The sequence below is a fragment of the Protopterus annectens genome, chromosome 5.part0 (assembly GCF_019279795.1).
Source record: "Protopterus annectens isolate FY-2018-M chromosome 5.part0, PAN1.0, whole genome shotgun sequence".
NCBI lineage: Eukaryota > Metazoa > Chordata > Ceratodontiformes > Protopteridae > Protopterus > Protopterus annectens.
Genome location: NC_056735.1, coordinates 250,873,457 through 250,895,778, shown reverse-complemented (window position 1 = coordinate 250,895,778; position 22,322 = coordinate 250,873,457). Strand labels below are relative to the sequence as shown.

Genomic DNA, 22,322 nt, shown 5'->3' with positions numbered 1-22,322 from the left:
CATTGAGCTTGAGGCCATGGCTTTGACACCAGGCATCTGTCTCAGTGAGGCCCTTTTGTAGGATTCCACATCATTAGGAGTTTCAATTATGGCTCCTAGTTTGCAGTCATCTGCAGAATTTGTTAGCCAAAGACCTTCTGTGTTAGCCTGTACTTCAGAGAAGTAGATACCAAACAGGAGAGGACCCAGGACTGAACCCTATGGTACTCCACTTGTCACTGGTCTGATGTCAGATTTGGAGTCTGCTACTTTCACAGTGTGAGTTCTGTCAGTGAGCCAGCTGGCAACCCATCTTGTGACACAGAAATTTATACCTAGTTTAGTGAGTTTATCTGTAATTTCAGAGTGGGGGGGGTGGTGTCGAAAGCCTTGGCAAGATCTAGATAGGCTGTGTGAACCACCTTACCCTTGTCTATGGCTTTGGTGACTGCTTCAAAGAAGTCTTTCAGGTTTAGGAGACATTATCTGCCTTTTACAAACCCGAACTCAGTGGGATTCAGAGTTTGGAGATTACCAATGTCTTTGTTTATAAGTTCCATGATGATACGTTCCATGGCCTTGCAGACCAGGCTCGTCAGGCTAATGGGGCGGTAGTTCCCGGGGTCCATGGTTGCTCCCCCCTTGTGGAGTGGGATAACTGTTGCGGTGCGCCATTCAGCAGGCACAAAGCCTGAGGTGAGGCTATGATTGAACATGGTACTTAGGTGGGGTACCAGTTCATTCTGTAGTTCATGTAGAATGCAGCCTGGGATGTTGTCTGGTCCCATGGATGCTGTGTTCTTGGCTTTGGAGAGTGTGGTTTTTACCTGTGCAGCTGTGATTACAGGAACTTTGCATTCTTCCGGTATAGAGATGGGCTCTTTAGTGGGTGAGAGGGGGGTAAAGTTAGCACTAAACCTATCTGCCAAGATGTTGGCAATATCAGTTGGGTCTGTATATTTAGTGCCATTCTGCTGTAACTCAGAGCAGATCTGAGTGTTGCCATTCAGATTCTTGACATAGCTATAGAATGCTTTGTGGTTGTCTTTAGAATCAGTGGCGATTTTGTTTTCGTAACTAGCTTTGGAGGATTTTATCAGGGATCGCAGCTTCTTACTGAGGCTGACCAGTGAGCTCCTCCACTCATGGGATTTTACTCTCTTTTGCAAGAGGTTCTTCCTTCTGTTGTACAGTTTGTTTATGGCAGGGGACCACCAGATTGGCTTCCTTTTTTTGGAGGATAGTGTCTTGGTTCTGTTTGGGATAGCACGATCCATGCACTCATGTAAGCGCTTATAAAGTGCAATTATGTAGGATTCAGTAGTCGTAACTGTATTGTCCATCTGCATGGGTGTCATGAAGTTCACCACTTCTGTCTTAAGAAGCATGAAGTTGGCTTTGGAGAAATTTTTTACCATGGTTTCCTTAATGGGGGGTGGTGGCAGGGTGTGGATATTTAGGGTAATTAGCTTATGGTCGGATCAGACCAATGAGGCATTGACTTCAAGTGTGGAACACCGGTCACTCATATTGGTAATGACTAGATCTAGGATATTGTTGCCCCTGGGAGAGGTATGGATAAGTTGATCCAGGGCATTGGAGTTTATGAATTCCAGAAAGCGTTGAGCGAAGGAGTTGGTACATGAGTAGTTTTCCCAGTTAATGGTGGGGTAGTTGAAATCTCCCATTATTAGGGTGTTTGGTTGGACCCTAATATTTTCCAGTACATCAAGAAAAGAGGAGTGGGAATCCTGGGGCATGGAGGGTGATCTGTAGCAAGCTACAATTTGGATTGCAGTTTTGCCCAGAGTTAGCTGCACTTGGATAACCTCGGCTGCATTATGCTGAGCAACTAGCCTGGAGGTATGGATATCCTTGATGAATATGGACACACCTCCGTCTTTGGTGTTCCGGTCCAGGTTACATGGACGAAAAGTGTGGTATGAGTTATAGCCTGGTAGTGTAGGGGTGCTCTCTGGAGACTTGAACCAGGTCTCAGTCACTGCACATATATCGATGTTCTCCATTTTAAGGAGTGCCTCGAGTGAGTGCATTTTGAGATTTAGACTTCTAGCATTGAGTAGCATCACACTCAGTTTTTGCTTGCCTGTTGCTGTTACAGTGATGAATTTGTCATTTGAACCTTGCCTAAAAAAGGCACTATAGGGGTGCCAAGAACCTTAGCCAGTATCCAGAATCCCAGGGGTGACAGGTGCAGGCCATCTCTGGCAAAGCATCGTGGTTTGTCGACCATGTCATCCCAGGCAGACAGATACTGGATCCCTTTAGAATGGCACTAGAAGCTTAGCCAATTGTTGAAGTCAATCATTTTGTCTTGGTACTGTGGCATCATTCTGGGTGATGGCAGAATGCTACTCAGGGCTAGGGTCATACCTGCCTGGGCTACAAGATCGGAGAGCTCTTCCATGTCTCTTTTCATGTAGTCCAGGTAGGTACGTCTCAGGTCTTTCACACCAACATGGACAATGACAGAGTCATATCTGTACTTGTTGTGGAGTGACCTGAGTGCGTGGGTTATGTGGTGGATCCTGGCACCCGACAAGCAGTTGACAGTAACCTTCTCTTTGTTTAGCCTGGTGAGTGGGACGTCAGTGTGCCTGACTATAGAGTCACCTATAACTAGTGTGTTGGGTACGTTGTTTTGCCTTATTGGCTGTGGTTGAGTGGCACACTGAGTCTGCGGGCTATGTGTCATTTGGGTTGTGTTGGGGGGGGTGGAGGTTGCTTGCATTTCTGCTATGGAGGTCTGTGTTGCTTGAGCAGATTATTATTGAGAGCCTCCGCGAATGTTTTTGTGTTTCTATGTGTGGATTTTGGTGGTGTAGATTTAGTGAGACTATGTGATGAGTGTGGTGTGGTGCAAGTGTTTACCTTCTCCTCTTGACTGTCAAGTTCAGTCTTGATTGGAGAGAGCTTTACCTCCAGTTTGGCTAGATAAGTGCATCTCTCACAGGTTGTAGTGTTGGGTGGTAGGAGGAGAGGGTTGTCTGTGTACATGAGGCAATTTCTACATTGCCCCAAGATGCCCAGATTCATCAGATAGACAGGAGAGAACACTGGGAGCTGACCCTTGGACATGCCTGAATAAAAAATTATTTTCCTCTAGATAAGTGAGGAAAGTGAGTACAAGAGCTGTTTTCTCTAAGCAAGTGAGGAAAGTAAGTACCAAAACTGTTTTCCTCTAGGTAATGAGGAAGGTTGAGTGCTGTAGTAATTAGTAGGTTATTTAGTGCTTACAAGTTCTGAACAAGTGCTGATCACGAATAAGCAAATTCAAGTGCTAAAAGTAAGAATCTGTATCTGGACTAAACTAGTTACAGGAAAGGGGGGAAACAAGTGCAAATGGGGCTTTTAAATCAGAAAGTTGAGAGAGATGGAAAAACTGCCCAAACGGCCAGTAACTACAATTTCTGGGCCAGAACCACTCCTTATGTGGTAGGTAGGTTACCTAGTGCTTACCACTCCCACTGATAAGCTAGAAGGCTTCCCTCCAACACAGAAAGCTTGGGGGGGGGCTCAGAAGCTTACATACAGTCCTGTATACAGAAAATCTTAATCTGGACTACACTAGTTACAGGAAAGGTATTTTTTTTTTGTATATACAGAAAGGTAGCTAAAACAGCAGTCAAAACAATTCAAATGCAGTGCAAGCTAGCACACTTGAGTATGTAGCAATGTTAGACCAAACAGTTTAAAAAATGCAATTAAATTAAAAATGACTAAAAACAATGCAGAAGGAGTCTATTGGGTAGAATGAGGTAAAGAGATGGGACTGGGGGGAGTGTCCCAGATCAAATCTACAGTGGGGGTGGGCAACTGCAAAAACCTCCAAATTTAAACAACAACACAGGAATAGGGAGAGTGGGTAGGGGAAAACCAACACCTTCAGCAGAGATCTGAAAAACTATACAGTGAAGCAAAAATAACAGTGCACAACTCTGAAGTCAGCCAGCAATGACATAAAATTAGTCAAACAACAATTACCAGTACGCAACTCTGAAGTGTTAGAAAAATGTACTCAGCTCTGTATATCTCCAGATAGTTTGAAGAGCACTCTTTCAGGACACAGGAAGGCTCTAGCAATAATATGCAGACTTTTTTACTAAGAGGGGCTAACTTTATTGTGCAAACATTATGGCATTTAAGTGGCTGAAAAATGCTGGAAACATGAGCCACAAAGCATCATAGAAAATGATGAAGTTTATATCACATGGAATCACCCATTACAAACAGTTCAAAAGATAGATGCTAGAAAACCAGATACAGTGGTCCAAGAAAAGAAGACAAAAGTAACATTGATCACTGAAATCGCCACACCCAGTGACTGCAGTGTCCTGCTTTGAGAGAGACACAAAGTCATAAAATATCAGGATTTGCAAGCAGAAACAAGCTGTGTGGAAGAAAGATATCCAGACAGTTCCAATACTAGTAGGAGCGAGGGGTCTTCCCTAAATACGACTGTAGACTCTTTTGTATATGTTATCAATACATGTAACTCCATATGAAGTGCAGAAGGAGCCATTACCGGGCACATTGCGGATGCTGTGAAGAGCACTTTTGGCTGACATCAAAGACTGAAACAATACTAATTTCATGAACTTTAATCATACTTTGACTTAGGAATGGGGTTAATTTCTGTCATGATATTAGAAACCCAAAAGATTTGTGCATTTACCTTGATCTATTCTGTTGGCTCAACCAACATCTGACCAACACCTGATTTATTTTGCAGTAAGTTTGCCTCAGTCACACACCTCTGATCCCACGCTGGCAAAATGCAGGAATTAAAATAATGCAAATATATATTCCTTTTTTCCACTTGCTGCAGTCTTTTTTAAAGTTGTTAGAGCCACAGTCCATCAACCAGGTATTCACTAATACTGATATTATTTCAGGAAATAGGTTCATAGGTGTATAATAATCAAATGATCCCCAGAACCTTCATATAAGCCTTGCTGCACATCCCAACCCAGTTGTGCCCCTGTAACATGGGCACTTATTTGGTGGGTTATGTTAGGATGTTGCTAAAAGTTTAGTAGGGGAGTATGTTAGTTGAAGAATATTTACTGTTGGTATCTGTCTGTCAGAGACATGGTTAATTTTCAGTTTCTGTCTAATGGTCAAGGTTACATTTGAGTAAGATTGGGATGCATTCTGCTTCATGTGGATAGGGAGCCTATTCCATAGTGTGAGGGTACTTTGAGACACATATCTTTTTCACCAGCATGGTCCATTTATGTCACAAGGAAAGTTTAAATCCTTGAATCTAGTGTTTGTGGTGTTATTCAGTTTTTTGGATGTGAAAAAGGTCCATCAGTGCTAGATTTGAGGATGCCTTATTTACCAGGCATAGATTGCCCCTACGTAACCTGTAGGAAACTGAGTGAAGAGATAGGGCTTTAAGACGATATTTACAGGCAATTTGAATTCTCTTGGTGAGGAACCTGTGTGGGTGTTCCAATAGTTGCATATACCTGGCCGTAAGGGGGTATTGTACCCAATGATGGGTCTGAAAAGGGCTGAGCAAAGTGGTACTATAGCTTCCTTAGACCTGTTTGCCATATCCTTACTTGTAAGTTGGGTGACATAAAATGATTTTCTTACTACCTTAGCTATATGTTGTTTAAAGGCCAGATTACTGTCTACACATGTTCCCAGATCCCTAACTACTGGGTCAACTCTTAGGGGTGTCTTATTGATGCAAGTAATTAATTACAGTGGATGTTTTCCTGAAACGCACTATAATGCACTTCTTGGATTTGAATTTGAATCAGTGGTTTGGCAGCAGTCATTTATCTATGTTATACCCTCTTGCATGATGTTAATGTTGTGGGGAGAATCTATGATAGCTCCCAATTTGCAGTTGTCTGCAAACATGGGGAGCCAGAGGCCCTTGACATTAGCCTTTACCTCTGAGAAGTAAATGCCAAACAGAAGCAGGCCCAGCACTAAGCCCTGAGGTACTCCGCTTGTGACTGATTTCTTGGTGGAGGAGGTCTCAACAATTCTGACTACTTGGGTCCTATCTGTGAGCCAGTTGGCAATCCAACAAGTTATATAGGGATTTATGCCTGATTTGGTAACTTTTTCAACAATGCCAGAGTGGAGTATTGTATTGAATATGTTAGCAAGGTCTAAGTAGGCAGCATGTACAGTTTTCCCCTCATCCATTGCCTTAGTGATCCTCTCAAAGAAGTCTACTAGGTTAAGTAGGCATGGCCTTCCTTTGACAAAACAAACTGGGATGGGTCTACTGTCTGTAGGTTGCCAATATCTTTGTTGATCATTTCCACGATAATTTGTTACATGGTTTTGCATATTAAACTAGTTAGATTAACAGGTCTGTAGTTTCCAGAGGTCAAGTAATGGTCCATCCTTGTGAGGAGGGATAACTATTGCAGCCCTCCATTCATGTGGTAAGCAGCCTGTTTTAAGACTGTATTTGAAAAGTGACTTCAGAGTTCCTGATATGTCATGTTTCAACCTACTTAGGAGCAACCTCGGGTAATGTCTTGGCCCAGTGAGACTGTGTTTTTGGCTTTAGCAAGTGCCACCATGACCTGCTCCTTGCTAATAGTTGGGGGAAGGGGGTCATGCTAGTAGGGATTTTGTCTTACTTTAAACCTTATCAGTCTCCCAGTGTCATACTGTTATACCCTCTCCCAGTGTCATACTGTTATACCCTCTCCCAGTGTCATACTGTTATACCCTCTCCCAGTGTCTTACTGTTATACCCTCTCCCAGTGTCATACTGTTATACCCTCTCCCAGTGTCATACTGTTATACCCTCTCCCAGTGTCATGCTGTTATACCCTCTCCCAGTGTCATGCTGTTATACCCTCTCCCAGTGTCATGCTGTTAAACCCTCTCCCAGTGTCTTACTGTTATACCCTCTCCCAGTGTCATGCTGTTATACCCTCTCCCAGTGTCATACTGTTATACCCTCTCCCAGTGTCTTACTGTTATACCCTCTCCCAGTGTCATACTGTTATACCCTCTCCCAGTGTCATGCTGTTATACCCTCTCCCAGTGTCATGCTGTTATACCCTCTCCCAGTGTCATGCTGTTATACCCTCTCCCAGTGTCATGCTGTTATACCCTCTTACTCGACACATTCTGTTCTTCCCCTGCAGTAATGCTGCAACTTATTGTCTTTCACAATTTTGTAAGAGCCTGACATATGCCAGACTTCTCTAACTCTGTTTTCTGTTCTTCTTCAGGTCTGGCCTCCAAGCTGGGTTCACAGGTGTATTTACTGCTTTACCAAAGCCTGTAAAAGCATAGGGGTGCACCATACCCATTGAAATAATGCCCAGAATACTGAAATATGTTACAGGCTGTTGATGACCCCCTTTTGTTCTGTGAGAAGTCTAGAATAGTCCTTGCCCTTCATCACTGTTCTCCTTATCTTTGCTTCGATTCTTGCATCACCATACTATGAGATGCCTGCTATCACAGTGGCTGTGAGAGTTGCAGTCAAGGGCTGGCTTTAAAAAGTCTTTGAGGACCTCTTATGCATTTATTGCAGCTATCAAGATTTATGTCTTTGATTATTCCAAGACATTATAATTTAGCTTTATTTTAATTGATTTAATATTTAATGTAAAGCAAAACAAAAATGAAATATCCATTCAACTTCCAAAAAAGTAGTAATCCAAAGTTCAAAATCACAAAAAAACTAAGTATTAAAATGGAAGATTCAGATGTGTAACTCTTTTATTTACAAATGCTGGTTGCCCAAAGCTTCCAGTCTGTTTGGCTTTATTTGTGATTTGTACTTATAACGTATAGCATTATTTTTTTGCTTTTGGTTTTTCATAAGCACATTAATAAATATGAATTTGTTTCTAACCTGTGAGCTCAGTGCTCACCCACCTTTAGTAAACATGCCAACCCCTACAGTCAGGTGATTATTGATTTTCCACTGTACTGGTACCAAGCTGAGTTAGTTGCAGTTGTCCAGTTCTGTCCCTGACCATCCTTTGAAAACTGTCAGTGCAACTTTTTTTTTTGTCATTCATCTGCAATGAAAATATTAAATTGTCTTGTAAAAGGCATAGATGCTTCCTGTTTAATCATTTCATCTATCAGCCAAGATCGAGACCCATGTCTCTCCTATCTGTGGGTTCAGCTGTAATTATGGAGTGTATGTTCATGTTTTACTTGGAGGAAGGGTTGATGTCCTTACATTCACTGCTGCAGTATTCTTAACATTTGAGATTCCCTGCTGTGGAAGCCCGTCATCCGGCCAGTATAGCAAACACTTCCTGTTGCATTTAAAGGTACGCCTGAACATCACTGAAATGCTCCTTGCATACCATAGGGCATAAAGGTGATGTTCAGGCTTAGCATAAACAGAACTTCTTTGCCTCCAGTGCGAATACATTTTTTTCACCGTCTGTCTGTTTACCTATGTTTGTTTTGCCAGTTGAATGCATTTTCTCTGTTTCTTCCTGGCATTTTCAGTTTTCTGCTTTGCCCTTTGTTCTTTCTACTACCCCAAGGGTGTTCACCAAATGCCATACTCCTGTGATTGCTTTTTGCAGACTTCAGGGGATGCAAATATTTCCTTACTTAGTCGATCTGTTGATTCAGGTGTCGTCTCCAGAGACTCTTTTGCAAAATCTTCATTTTGCCATTTCCCTTCTTCAGAGCCCAAGGTTCACAATAAATTTCACAAAGTCTTCTCTGACTCCTTCACAGGATCATGCTTTTCTGAGTTGCAGGATTTGGTTAGTGCCTATGCTAGCATCCTGGTCCCCTCCGAAGGCCTTAGCTCTCATTTCTTTCTTTCACATGCTTCTTCCATGGCAGGGAATCCCGAATGTTACGAATACTGCAGCAATGAAGGCAAGGGCATCTCCCGTTATGGTACGATTTTACACAACTAAACTTTATCATGGTCATCACAAGGCAGAGCTACATGTGCTGTCGTACTTTATCATGGTCATCACAAGGCAGAGCTGCGTGTGCTATCGTAGTTTATCATGGTCATCACAAGGCAGAGCTATGTGTGCTATCATACTTTATCATGGTCATCACAAGGCACAGCTATGTGTGCTGTCATACTTTGTCATGGTCATCACAAGGCAGAGCTACATGTGCTATCGTAGTTTATCATGGTCATCACAAGGCAGAGCTATTTGTGCTGTCGTACTTTATCATGGTCATCACAAGGTAGAGCTACGTGTGCTGTCATACTTTATCATGGTCATCACAAGGCAGAGCTACGTGTGCTGTCGTACTTTGTCATGGTCATCACAAGGCAGAGCCATGTGTGCTGTCAACTTTATCATGGTCATCACAAGGCAGAGCTACATGTGCTATCGTAGTTTATCATGGTCATCACAAGGCAGAGCTATGTGTGCTGTCATACTTTATCATGGTCATCACAAGGCAGAGCTACATGTGCTATCGTAGTTTATTATGGTCATCACAAGGCAGAGCTATGAGTGCTGTCATACTTTATCATGGTCATCACAAGACAGAGCTATGTGTGCTGTCGTACTTTATCATGGTCATCACAAGGTAGAGCTATGTGTGCTGTCGTATTTTATCATGGTCATCACAAGGTAGAGCTATGTGTGCTGTCGTACTTTGTCATGGTCATCACAAGGCAGAGCTACATGTGCTATCATAGTTTATCATGGTCATCACAAGGCAGAGCTATGTGTGCTGTCGTACTTTATCATGGTCATCACAAGGCAGAGCTACGTGTGCTATCATAGTTTATCATGGTCATCACAAGGCAGAGCTATGTGTGCTGTTGTACTTTATCATGGTCATCACAAGGCAGAGCTACGTGTGCTATCGTAGTTTATCATGGTCATCACAAGGCAGAGCTATGTGTGCTGTCATACTTTGTCATGGTCTTCACAAGGCAGCGCTACATGTGCTATCATAGTTTATCATGGTCATCACAAGGCAGAGCTATGTGTGCTGTCATACTTTATCATGGTCATCACAAGGTAGAGCTATGTGTGCTGCATACTTTATCATGGTCATCACAAGGCAGAGCTATGTGTGCTGTCATACTTTATCATGGTCATCACAAGGCAGAGCTACGTGTGCTGTCGTACTTTGTCATGGTCATCACAAGGCAGAGCTATGTGTACTGTTGTACTTTGTCATGGTCATCACAAGGCAGAGCTACGTGTGCTGTCATACTTTATCATGGTCATCACAAGGCAGAGCTACGTGTGCTATCGAAGTTTATCATGGTCATCACAAGGCAGAGCTACGTGTGCTGTCGTACTTTATCATGGTCATCATAAGGCAGAGCTACGTGTGCTATCGTACTTTATCATGGTCATCACAAGGTAGAGCTACGTGTGCTGTCATACTTTATCATGGTCATCACAAGGCAGAGCTACGTGTGCTATCGTACTTTATCATGGTCATCACAAGGCAGAGCTACGTGTGCTGTCATACTTTATCATGGTCATCACAAGGCAGAGCTACATGTGCTATCGTAGTTTATCATGGTCATCACAAGGCAGAACTACGTGTGCTGTCGTACTTTATCATGGTCATCACAAGGTAGAGCTACGTGTGCTGTCGTACTTTGTCATGGTCATCACAAGGCAGAGCTACATGTGCTATCGTAGTTTATCATGGTCATCACAAGGCAGAGCTATGTGTGCTATCGTAGTTTATCATGGTCATCACAAGGCAGAGCTATGTGTGCTGTCATACTTTATCATGGTCATTAAAAGGCAGAGGTACATGTGCTATCGTAGTTTATCATGGTCATCACAAGGCAGAGCTATGTGTGCTGTCATACTTTATCATGGTCATCACAAGGCAGAGCTATGTGTGCTGTCATACTTTGTCATGGTCATCACAAGGCAGAGCTACATGTGCTATCGTAGTTTATCATGGTCATCACAAGGCAGAGCTACGTGTGCTGTCGTACTTTATCATGGTCATCACAAGGTAGAGCTACGTGTGCTATCGTACTTTATCATGGTCATCGCAAGGCAGAGCTACGTGTGCTGTCGTACTTTATCATGGTCATCACAAGGCAGAGCTATGTGTGCTGTCGTACTTTATCATGGTCATCACAAGGCAGAGCTACGTGTGCTGTCGTACTTTGTCAAGGTCATCACAAGGCAGAGCTATGTGTACTGTTGTACTTTGTCATGGTCATCACAAGGCAGAGCTACGTGTGCTGTCATACTTTATCATGGTCATCACAAGGCAGAGCTACGTGTGCTATCGTAGTTTATCATGGTCATCACAAGGCAGAGCTATGTGTGCTGTCGTACTTTATCATGGTCATCACAAGGTAGAGCTACGTGTGCTGTCATACTTTATCATGGTCATCACAAGGCAGAGCTACGTGTGCTGTCATACTTTATCATGGTCATCACAAGGCAGAGCTACGTGTGCTATCGTACTTTATCATGGTCATCGCAAGGCAGAGCTACGTGTGCTGTCGTACTTTATCATGGTCATCACAAGGCAGAGCCATGTGTGCTGTCGTACTTTATCATGGTCATCACAAGGCAGAGCTACGTGTGCTATCGTACTTTATCATGGTCATCACAAGGTAGAGCTATGTGTGCTGTCGTACTTTATCGTGGTCATCACAAGGCATAGCTATGTGTGCTGTCATACTTTGTCATGGTCATCACAAGGCAGAGCTACATGTGATATCGTACTTTATCGTGGTCATCACAAGGCAGAGCTACATGTGCTATCATAGTTTATCATGGTCATCACAAGGCAGAGCTACGTGTGCTGTCGTACTTTATCATGGTCATCACAAGGCAGAGCTACGTGTGCTATCATAGTTTATCATGGTCATCACAAGGCAGAGCTATGTGTGCTGTCATACTTTGTCATGGTCATCACAAGGCAGAGCTATGTGTGCTGTCGTACTTTATCGTGGTCATCACAAGGCAGAGCTACGTGTGCTGTCGTACTTTATCATGGTCATCACAAGGCAGAGCTATGTGTGCTATCGTACTTTATCATGGTCATCACAAGGCAGAGCTACGTGTGCTATCATAGTTTATCATGGTCATCACAAGGCAGAGCTACGTGTGCTGTCGTACTTTATCATGGTCATCACAAGGCAGAGCTACGTGTGCTATCGTAGTTTATCATGGTCATCACAAGGCAGAGCTACGTGTGCTATCGTAGTTTATCATGGTCATCACAAGGCAGAGCTGCGTGTGCTATCGTAGTTTATCATGGTCATCACAAGGCAGAGCTATGTGTGCTGTCATACTTTATCATGGTCATCACAAGGCAGAGCTACGTGTGCTATCGTAGTTTATCATGGTCATCACAAGGCAGAGCTACGTGTGCTATCGTAGTTTATCGTGGTCATCACAAGGCAGAGCTACGTGTGCTATCTGGCACATTTTGGCATTGCTATTACCTTCCTCATTTCATTCCATCTTCTGGGCTAAGAGCATAGTCTGCTTGTTCAGTGCTGGAGGCGGTACACTACAGTAAACTATGCATCTGTTCTGTTTTTAAGTCTGACTATATTTGACCATTTTGCTATTTCACCCCCTTTCTTTTTAGCCTTTTAATATCTTCCCTCAAATGCTGTGCCATCTCACCTTCTCTGTACACCGCTTTGTCTTTTAGTCTTCTCTGTATCATGTAACCTGCATATCCCAAGCCTTAAATTAAGCTGCATCCCACAATTTCCATTTCTCATGCACATTCAGGTTGTTGTGTATAAGCAGTACCTGCACCAGAAGCAGTTCGATTACTTGTACTGACCAGAAGAACAATCTACAGTCTCTTCTATATACCTGAGGTCTACTGAGATGTCTCAGAAATAGATTAAGTACAATTGCAATATAAGCTGTACGTCTTGTGTATTTATACTGTGTGTGTTTACAAAGGCAGCATATTCATAAACAATTTTTTTTCTATGCTGTGTAGTGTGCTATTACATAAAATCACCTGATTTTGTTTTTTTTTTTGTTGCAGTGTCATGGTAAATCCCTCTGTTAAATGCTTTGCATAGCATTAATTTCTTTCTTTTCTTGTCATTTTTTTCTCTTCCAGGTTCTTCATGCTCAGCTGGACTCACTACGGCAGGGTCAGCAGAATATAAGGAGTAGTTGTAACTTCACTGAGCAGGCTTTGAACCATGGCACTGAGACTGAAGTCCTTCTTGTGAAGAAACAGATGAGTGAAAGGCTGAATGAGCTGGCCCACAGGGAGTTTCCAGAGCAGCCTCATGAAAATGACCACCTGAATTACATTGTGGAAACAGAAGGAGTGAGAAAATCCATCCAAAACCTAGGGGTCCTCATAACTACCAGTGCTATTGCACATGAGACTGTTGCTACTGGAGAGGGGCTACGGCACGCTGTGGTTGGGCAGCAGACCTCTGTTACTATAACCACCAAAGACAAAGACAGTGAGTTAGTCAAAACTGGCAATGCTATCTTGCATGCAGAGTTTTCTGCTCCAGATGGCAGCTTTCTTGAAGGTGAGATAGTCGACAACAAAAATGGTACCTATGAACTTTTGTATACACTAAAGCAGGAGGGAGAGTATTCTGTGCAGATCACACTCTACGATCAGCCCATCAAAGGCAGCCCATTCCGGATAAAAGCTGTTAAGCACTCTGACATGCCTCAGTCACCTGATGATGTCAAACGCAGGGTAAAGTCTCCTAGTAGTGGACACATTCGACAGAAAGCAGTACGTCGGCCCTCCAGTATGTATGGCACAGGCAAGAAAAAGGAAAACCCTATTGAGGATGAATTAATCTTCCGAGTAGGTGAGTATTATCTTCATAAATGATCTTGTATTCATTCCCATTTCCATTTTTGTACCATTTACTTTGCCTGTAATATAATAGCACATTATGATTTGCAGAGCACTGATTCTACATTTGGAAGTGACTCACACATTCAGACGTTCTGATGAAGTCCATTCATACAGGACAAAAGCACCTATCTAATAAAAGGCTTTTGGTGGATTACAGCATTTGTTTTTTGGGCAGGTATTTACAGGAGTGTTTTGGTTCACTCATTTTTTGTAGCAATATTGCCAGTCATTCAATGAAGACAATGTTATATTTCAGTGGACTTTTTGGGTTTGGGTATTGTTTTTTCCTGCAGTATACCACTCTTTTGTGGTTTTATTCACAGAATCCTGGGTCCACCTTATTATCAGATCATTTGTCAAGTCACTAGCTTGAATGCTAGTGTTTTTGGCTTTGTAGCTCATTCAGAAGGGAAAATAAACTGCAGGAGAAGATGGCATTGGTTGGTGTCTGAATGTGAGGGAATGAAGACACAATTTAGCATTAAGGCAAGTAAGTGTCCTTCTGTTTATTTTCATTATGTTGTATCTACTTGTAGTGATATGTGGCAGTATATTTCTGTTTCGGGTATATTTCCACCATCCTCATTTGTGTGTGTGTGTGTGTGTGTGTGTGTGTGTGTGTGTGTGTGTGTGTGTGTGTGTGTGTGTGTGTGTGTGTGGTACATTGTATTTGGTCGACTGTAGCATTTTTCAATTATTTTTTTTTTACTGTCCACATTCACTGAATGGTTGGACTGTCCAAGGCAGCTACTGTCAAAGCGTTTAAAGCATGTACGGTAAATGGGATTGGGTATTAATGCTGAAACTTTAATTTGTAACTAAAGTTTTCATATTAGGTTGAGTGTTTATGTCTGCAGGTTAGTGTTAGAGTAAGGCCTTGGAAAGGGGGGAATAGTTGTGTTTGGCATGTCTGTATCTTGTTTAGTGGTAATGTTAGGGAAAGAGCATTTAGTACTCAAATGTGTAGGGTTGGGTTTACTGGCAGGGGTTGGGTTAGGGTTAGTACACATAAGTGCAGGGGCACTTTAAATGTAGATAGAGAACAGAAAGCAGGGTGAAGCTATAAACTTTCAGAAGCTGCCTCTCTCCAAGATCATGTAATAGTTAAGCATACAGCTGGTAGGTTGTTATCTGGTATGGATGGCAACCGTTACAGCAGACAGGAAATCAGGACACAGTCATCCGATGGACTCTGCTGTAGTTAATGGAAGGGCTTTTCTTTTTCGATTTTTAAACTGCTGTTACTGTAAAAGTTCCATACCCTAGAGACTGTTGCATATGAGGGTACTTCAGTAGAATTCTTGATAGTATTTTTTTCTTTTGAGGGACAGATTTTATAACAGCAAGAATGCCAAACAACAAAATCAAAACAGTCTTTGACTTAGATTCTATCCTTCTCAATCCAGAGTTAGTCTGGAGGAAAATATGCTTGGCTAGTTCTTATCTTTGCAGATTTAGAATGTACATTAGTTTCTGATTTTAATGTCAACATCAGTTCATTGTTTTGTTTGCATTGTTTTGGTCAGTTTGCATTGTTTTTGTCAGTTATGTAAACTCTACAAGGCATCCTCTTTTCCAGTCAGCCATAAGAAAGCATTCCACAGCATTTTCTTATTTAGATTCCTCAGGTCATGTGCTCCATGACTGCATAGGTCAGGTACTTAACTGTATTTTCCACGCTGCTAAGTAACTCTCTAAGTATTCCCTCAGGCCTTCACATTTATAATGGAACAAGTATGAAAGTCTTAACATAGCCACTCCCTCTCCTTGGTGTACATGCATATGATATCCTGTGGAGTGTAAGCAGGGTTGCCAGATTTCCAGCAACCCAGGTAGGGACAAAAAAAAAGATGGTCTCTCACGAAGTGAAGACCAAAAAAAAAAAAAAAAAAAAAAAAAAAAAAGGTCTTTAATATTAAAGAACTGAGCTCACTCTGCCTGTCAGATATGAAGCTTTCCATCAATCATGCACTGGGGCAAATCCACATTAGAGTAGTCTCAACTGCAGTAGCTTAAGGTACCAATATAACCACAGTATTAGGATATCTGAAGGTTGAATGAATATGAATGCGTTTCATGGGGGTCGACAAATGAATGGTATGTTTTTGCATGGTGACTGGTGAAAAAAGAAATTAGTCATTATAAATAAAGTAACAGAATAACCACTGTAAATGACAAAAATGTTAAAATGTAGAAAGTAAAACACTGGAACTTCAAATAGGTAAAAAAAGATTCCATTCTGTAAAACAACAAATGTGTGCCTTATACTGCAATCTCAGAAATGGCTTACAGTAACTTGAGGGCATTATCAAGGTAATCCAAGCAGTTTCTGCAGGTGGCAGAAGTTCATTCAACAGACACATTTTTATTGAAATGTGTACCTTCAACATCTGATGAGGAATTTATGTAAACACATGCCTCCTGTATTCTTTCTGTAAACAAACAAAACTGGCAGGAAAAGCAAAATCTTCAAGAAAGACTCCCTCATTGTTCAAGTCCAACTTCCATATTAATTTATAACAAAACATGCCATGTCTATTCATGTCAAAACCTTTACAAATAATGAAATCTGCAAATGTGTAAGAACTCGCCAGCAACATGTCAAAATTCTATATTACTGACCTTTGTATCTGCCAGTCTGTTATGTAAGCAGTTTGCCGCTTCTAAATAACCCTAGTCCTAATGATATGGAGGTCTGCATAAGTAATTAATAATTAAGCTGAAATGAAGGTTTATAAATTGCCAGATACGATGTTTTTAGAGCGGCAGCTGTGTTGATTGATGAGATACTGGATTATGTCAGTCATGCAGACGTATATTTTATCTCTGTACCAAAAAAAAAAAAAAAAAAAAAGGTCTTTAATGCGGAACATAGTTCCGCATTAAAGAACTGAGCTCACTCTGCCTGCAATAAACACAATAAACACTGAGCTTCTCGTGTTTAATGCATTGCAGTTCCGCATTAAACACGAGAAGCTCCGTGTTTAGCGCTTTTTGATTGGCTCGATATCGGCATATGGGCCAATCATAAAACACGGAGCTTCTCGTGTTTTAATGCGGAACACAAGAAGCTCCGTGTTTAGCAATTTTTGATTGGCCCGTATGCCAGGTATACGGGTCAATCAAAAAAAAAAAAAAACAAAGTGGAGGCTGGCCGGGATTTAACCCGGCAGGGCGGGACTCGGGATCAGGCTACTGATCTCGGGACAGTCCCGCCCAAATAGGGACGTCTGGCAACCCTGAGTGTAAGCAGCTATTTCTTCAAGGTTTCACTTTATCAGGTTCCTGTATTTGTTTACAAAATAAAAAAGTACTGCAGCCTTGACTTCTATTTCTGAAATCTTGAAGCTCACTGTGTGTGATACACACACACACACACACACACACACACACAAACATGCGCCCAAACACACACACACACTTGTAGTAAAGCTCTGTTGTCAGTACTGTAAAATCACAGCAGCTATAACTCTGATTCTGTCACTAGCCATTGTTATTCTCTACATATAGACAACTGGCGAACTGCAGCCAGAATTGGCCTGGAAATGAAGGGGTCTACATAAGGATATGCATCCTTCCCCAGTGAGAGAGAGAGGTAGGGGCTCTGTGTGCATGCGCGTGTGTGAGGGGTTTTGGTCATATGGCATGCACCCAATTAAGCAATATCCCACAACTGGGTGTGGGTATATTCTGTGAAACCCACATCCAGGAGTGGAATTTTGCTATTATACAATAACATTATTTAAGAAAAAAAATTGTTTACCTTTCTTAAATAATGTCTTTGTATAACGATAAGTTACTGGTTTTCAGCAGTTTTAGTTCTTTTCTGATGTACTGCACATACATGTTTTGTGCGTACATACACACATTTATACTGTGGAAGAGACCATTCATATCAGTTTACCTCTCAATCTGTGTCTTTTTTATTTTTCTTTTTTTTGGAAACTGGAATTGCGCCATGAGATAGAGCTTATTAGTTCACACAGATGCTAGTTCCTGGGGACCTCATTTTTATAGCATGTTGTGCGGTTACCAGTAGCTCTCAACCTTCCTTTTTACCACCAGCAAATTGTAATAGATTGTCCGACTGCACAACTATATTTCAGAGACATGACTTATTTCTATTAGGATATGCTTGATTTACAGTAGGCATGCTGACTGGGGTGTTCAATCAGCATACATGTTTTGGAATATTAAAGACCTTTTATTGTATGATTCCTGTTACACCAATTTAAAGTTGCATGGTACTTTGTGCATATACAACATCTCCACCATTTCAACATTTCCTTTGGAAATAAATCTCAGATTTACCTTCATATTAAACATTGCATTATACTGTATTAGAGTACAGTAGCATGCCATGTCCAGATGCTGTGATATTCACTTTCAGAATAAATAAATCACAGGCAGCTTTAGATATTTTTTTCAGTCTTGGAGTTATGATCAATGTATATCAGAGGTTTCCTTATCAGACTCAGTAATGAGAACACTGTAGTCTAACACTTCTGTTAGAATTAAATGCATTGCTAATAGCGTCACTCGTCAACATTAATTTGTCTTGCAGAGTTGCTGTACTTTTCTTATTTGCAAAACTCAGATCTGTCCATGCTATTCACAACCAGTAATGTAGCATTTTTACTGTAGCATAAATGTTGTATGCAGAGAATATAATATATGATAAGCTATAAACTTATAGACACTACATTTATCCATGTTTAGGTAATAGTTGTGCAAACAGGTACTGTACGTTATCTGCTGTGGATGTGTACAACTTTGGTTTCAGGATCAGTGATTGCAACTGACTGATGAGGTAAAAAGGAGGTGATGCATTTTGGTAAGGCAGAAAAAAGTGTAGTTAACTTCACATCTGAGGAAGGCATGTCAGCTTTAAGATGCACAGTAAAAATGGTTTACCATAAAAGAAAAAAAAAAAGGGAAACAAAATTGATATAAACAGTAACCATACAAACTGAAGGTCCGACATACATGCATAAACAGTGTAATTACAACAGAGCAGTCTCTTTCATGAACATAACAGACTGTAGTTCATAGGTTCATAGGTATATACTAGGCTAATGACCACCAGGGCCTTTATAAGACTAGCCGTGCAACCCAACCCAACTGTGTACATGTGTGTCTTAGGCATTTATTAGGAGAAAGTATGTTAGTTAAGACATTTCTAGAGGCTATGTGGGTGGCTAATTTGTTAGTTTGGTCATTAGTGTCTGCCTCTGTTTATTAGAGACATGGAACCAGACCAAGGATGAATTTACAATTTCCAATACATTTGTCAAGGTTATGCTTAAAGAGGGTTAGAGATTGACTCTGCTTCACATGGTTGTTCTAGAGTATGAAGATCCTCTGAGACGCACTGTTTTAGTTGCTTTTTCTGTTAAAACAAAAAATTTAAGCTTGTTTCCCATCTTTCCTGTAGCTAGTCTAGTCCAGATACAGATTTGCTGTATCCAGGACTGTTTTGTAAGTTTCTGAGTCCTCCAGACCTTTCTGTGTTGGAGGGAAGCCTTCTAGCTTATCAGTGGGAGTGGTAAGAACTAGGTAGCCTATCTACCACAAGAGGAATGGTTTCTGGCCCAGAAATTGTAGTTTATTGGTCATTTGGGCAGTTTTTCCATCCCTTTCAACTTTCTGGTTTAAAAGCCCATGTTTTATGCTTGTTTAAGCTCCGTAGATCCAGATTTGGCATCCTGCAGAATACAAGAGCAACAGGAAGGAGAAAGAGGTACTCAAGTGCCTCCATTTTGATTTTTTTTTTAATTTACTGCTTTCTGCACTTGTTTTTAGTTGTTTTTTTTAATTTAACTGCATTTATTTAAACTGTATTTGCTTTAATATTGCTAAACATTCAAGTGTACTAGCTTGCACTGCATTTAAAATGTTTTTTTTCTGCTGTTTAACTGCTTTTTCTGTTAAAAAAACAAACAAACAAAAAAAAAAAACAAACAAAAAAAGTTCTAAGCTTGTTTCCCACCTTTCCTTTAACTAGTCTAGTCCAGATACAGATTTGCTGTATCCAGGACTGTTTTGTAAGTTTGAGTGCCCCATACCTTTCTGTGTTGGAGGGAAACATTCTAGCTTATCAGTGGGAGTGGTAAGCACTATGTAGCTTGTCTACCATGAGAGGAGTGGTTTCTGGCACAGAAATTGTAGTTTATTGGCCTTTTGGGCAGTTTTTCCATCCCTTTCAACTTTCTGGTTTAAAAGCCTGTGTTTGCATACCATGCAGTGGCACTCAGCTGAGGTAAACTATTACCGGTGCCAGAAAGTCTGCTCTTCAATTTTTTCCCTTAGAACATGCCTGTTAGCTTAATCGACTAGCACTTTAACAGGCTTTAGTAGCATTTATTGTAGTGCACTTAGGTGCTATCAGCACTAGCTGTTCCTATGCAGTAACAGCACCAGTACACTTATTACTTATGACCACCCTTCCTGGTATGATTGTAGGGCAATTTCCTGTGCTTTCTCCTACTAGCCTGGTGCACTTGGGCATTCTGAGACAGTGTAGTAACTGTCTCATGTACACAGACAACCCTCTCCTCTTACTTCCCAACACTCGTACATGTGAGAGATGCTCCTATATCACTAAATTGGAAGCAGAGGACTCTCCAGCCAAGACCAGGCTAGCTGGTCAAGGGGAGAAGTTCAAAACTTGCAGCTCACTACATGGAACACACAGCCCTCCAAAATGCCAACCATCACAACTCACACATAGAAACACAGACCATACACCCACCTTTGCAGAGGGTCTCAATAAAAACTTACCCAAACAACAGAGACCCAGAGACAGAAAAGCACTTGACTACTGCAACACAACACTAACCTCAGAACACACAGCTCACCTCCACAGTGTGCCCCTCAACCTAAGCCCTTAAGGCAGAACACTTCACCCAATGTACTACTCATAGGAGACTCATTTGTGAGGCACACTGATGTCCCACTCACTGGGTTGAGCAAGTAGAAGGTGACAGTCAGTTGTCCATCAGGTGCCAGGATCCACCACATAACACATGCACTTAGGTCACTCCACAACAAGTACAAATATGACTCAGTAATTGTCTATGTAGGTGTGAATGACCTGAGACATACCTCCCTGAACTACATGAAAAGATATATGATGGAACTCTCAGTGTATGTGGCCCAGGCAGGTATGACCCTTGCCCTGAGCAGTATTCTACCATCACCCAGAATAATACCACAGGACGAACAGAAAATGATTGACTTCAACAATTGGCTAAGTTTCTGGTGTCATTCTAAGGGGATCCAGTATCTATCTGCCTGGGATGACATGATCGACAGACCTCAATGCTTTCCCAGAGATGGCCTGCATGTGTCAACCCTAGGACTCCGGCTACCGGCTAAGGCTCTTGCCACCTCTATAGTGCCTTTTTAGGCAGTGTTCCAAAGACCAAAATTCCACCGTAACAGCTACAAACAAATGCAATCTGAGGGTCATGCTGCTCAATGCTAGAAGTCTAAATCTCAAGATGCATTTGTTCGAAATTGAGAATGTTGACATCTGACCTGTAAAGGAGATTTGGTTTAAAGAGGTAGAAAGCACCCCTGCACTCCCAGGCTATAACTCATTCCATACCTTTTGGCCCCAAAACATGGCTGGAAGCTCCAAAGGCAGTGGGGTCTCCATATTCATAAAGGATGCACACACCTCTAGACTGGTAGCCCAGCATAATGTATCCAAGATACTTAGGTACAACTAACACTGAGTATGATGGTGATACAAGTCATAGCCTGCTACAGAACCCTAACCATGTCCCTTGACTCTCACTCTAGCTTCCTAAGCACCCAGGAATCTATCAAGGTCCAGCCAAATACTCTCATACTGGGTGACTTCAACTACCTTTCCATCAACTGGGAAAACTATTCTAGTACCAATGTACAGGCCCAACACCTCCTGGAATTTGTCAGTTCCAATGTCCTGGACCAGTTCATTCTGACTCCCACTGGGGGAAGCAACAACCTCGACCTGGTTATCACCAGCATGGGAGACTGTTGCTCCACACCTATAGCCAACTCCTCCTTGGTTAACTATGACCACAAACTGATCACCATGGAAATCTCCATCTCACCTACACCCCCCACTAAGGTGACCACCCTGAAAAACTTCTCCAAAGCTGACTTTGGGCTCCTAAAAACAGAGGTGGCTAACTTCTTGGCACCAATGCCAATGGAAAATAGCTGCATGACTGCTGAATCATACACCAATCCATGGTACGAGCATGTACACAAATGTATGGATCTTGCCATACCAAATAGAACCAAGATGCTCTCTTCCAAAAAAAGGAAGCCAATATGGTGGTCCCCAGCCATCAGTAAACTCTACAACAGAAGGAAGAAACTGTTGCAGAAAAAAAGGAAGCCGCAAGACTGTAAAAACTCCCTCATCAGACTAAACAAAAATTTGAGATCCCTTATCAAATCCTCTAAAGCCATCTATGAAGGCAGAATTGCAGCTGACACCAAAAACAACCACAAAGCCTTCT

General features: G+C 41.8%; 1 protein-coding gene across 2 annotated transcripts in view; it reads left to right on the top strand.

The window, feature by feature from the left end:
• Positions 1-22,322, top strand: part of TRIM3 (tripartite motif containing 3) — a 1,155,987-nt gene that overhangs the window by 816,908 nt on the left and 316,757 nt on the right. For both annotated transcript variants that reach the window (XM_044072220.1, XM_044072219.1), the window contains exon 6: positions 13,033-13,756. In XM_044072220.1, coding sequence (XP_043928155.1) covers positions 13,033-13,756 — 724 coding nt within the window. The remainder of the gene's footprint in view (positions 1-13,032; positions 13,757-22,322) is intronic.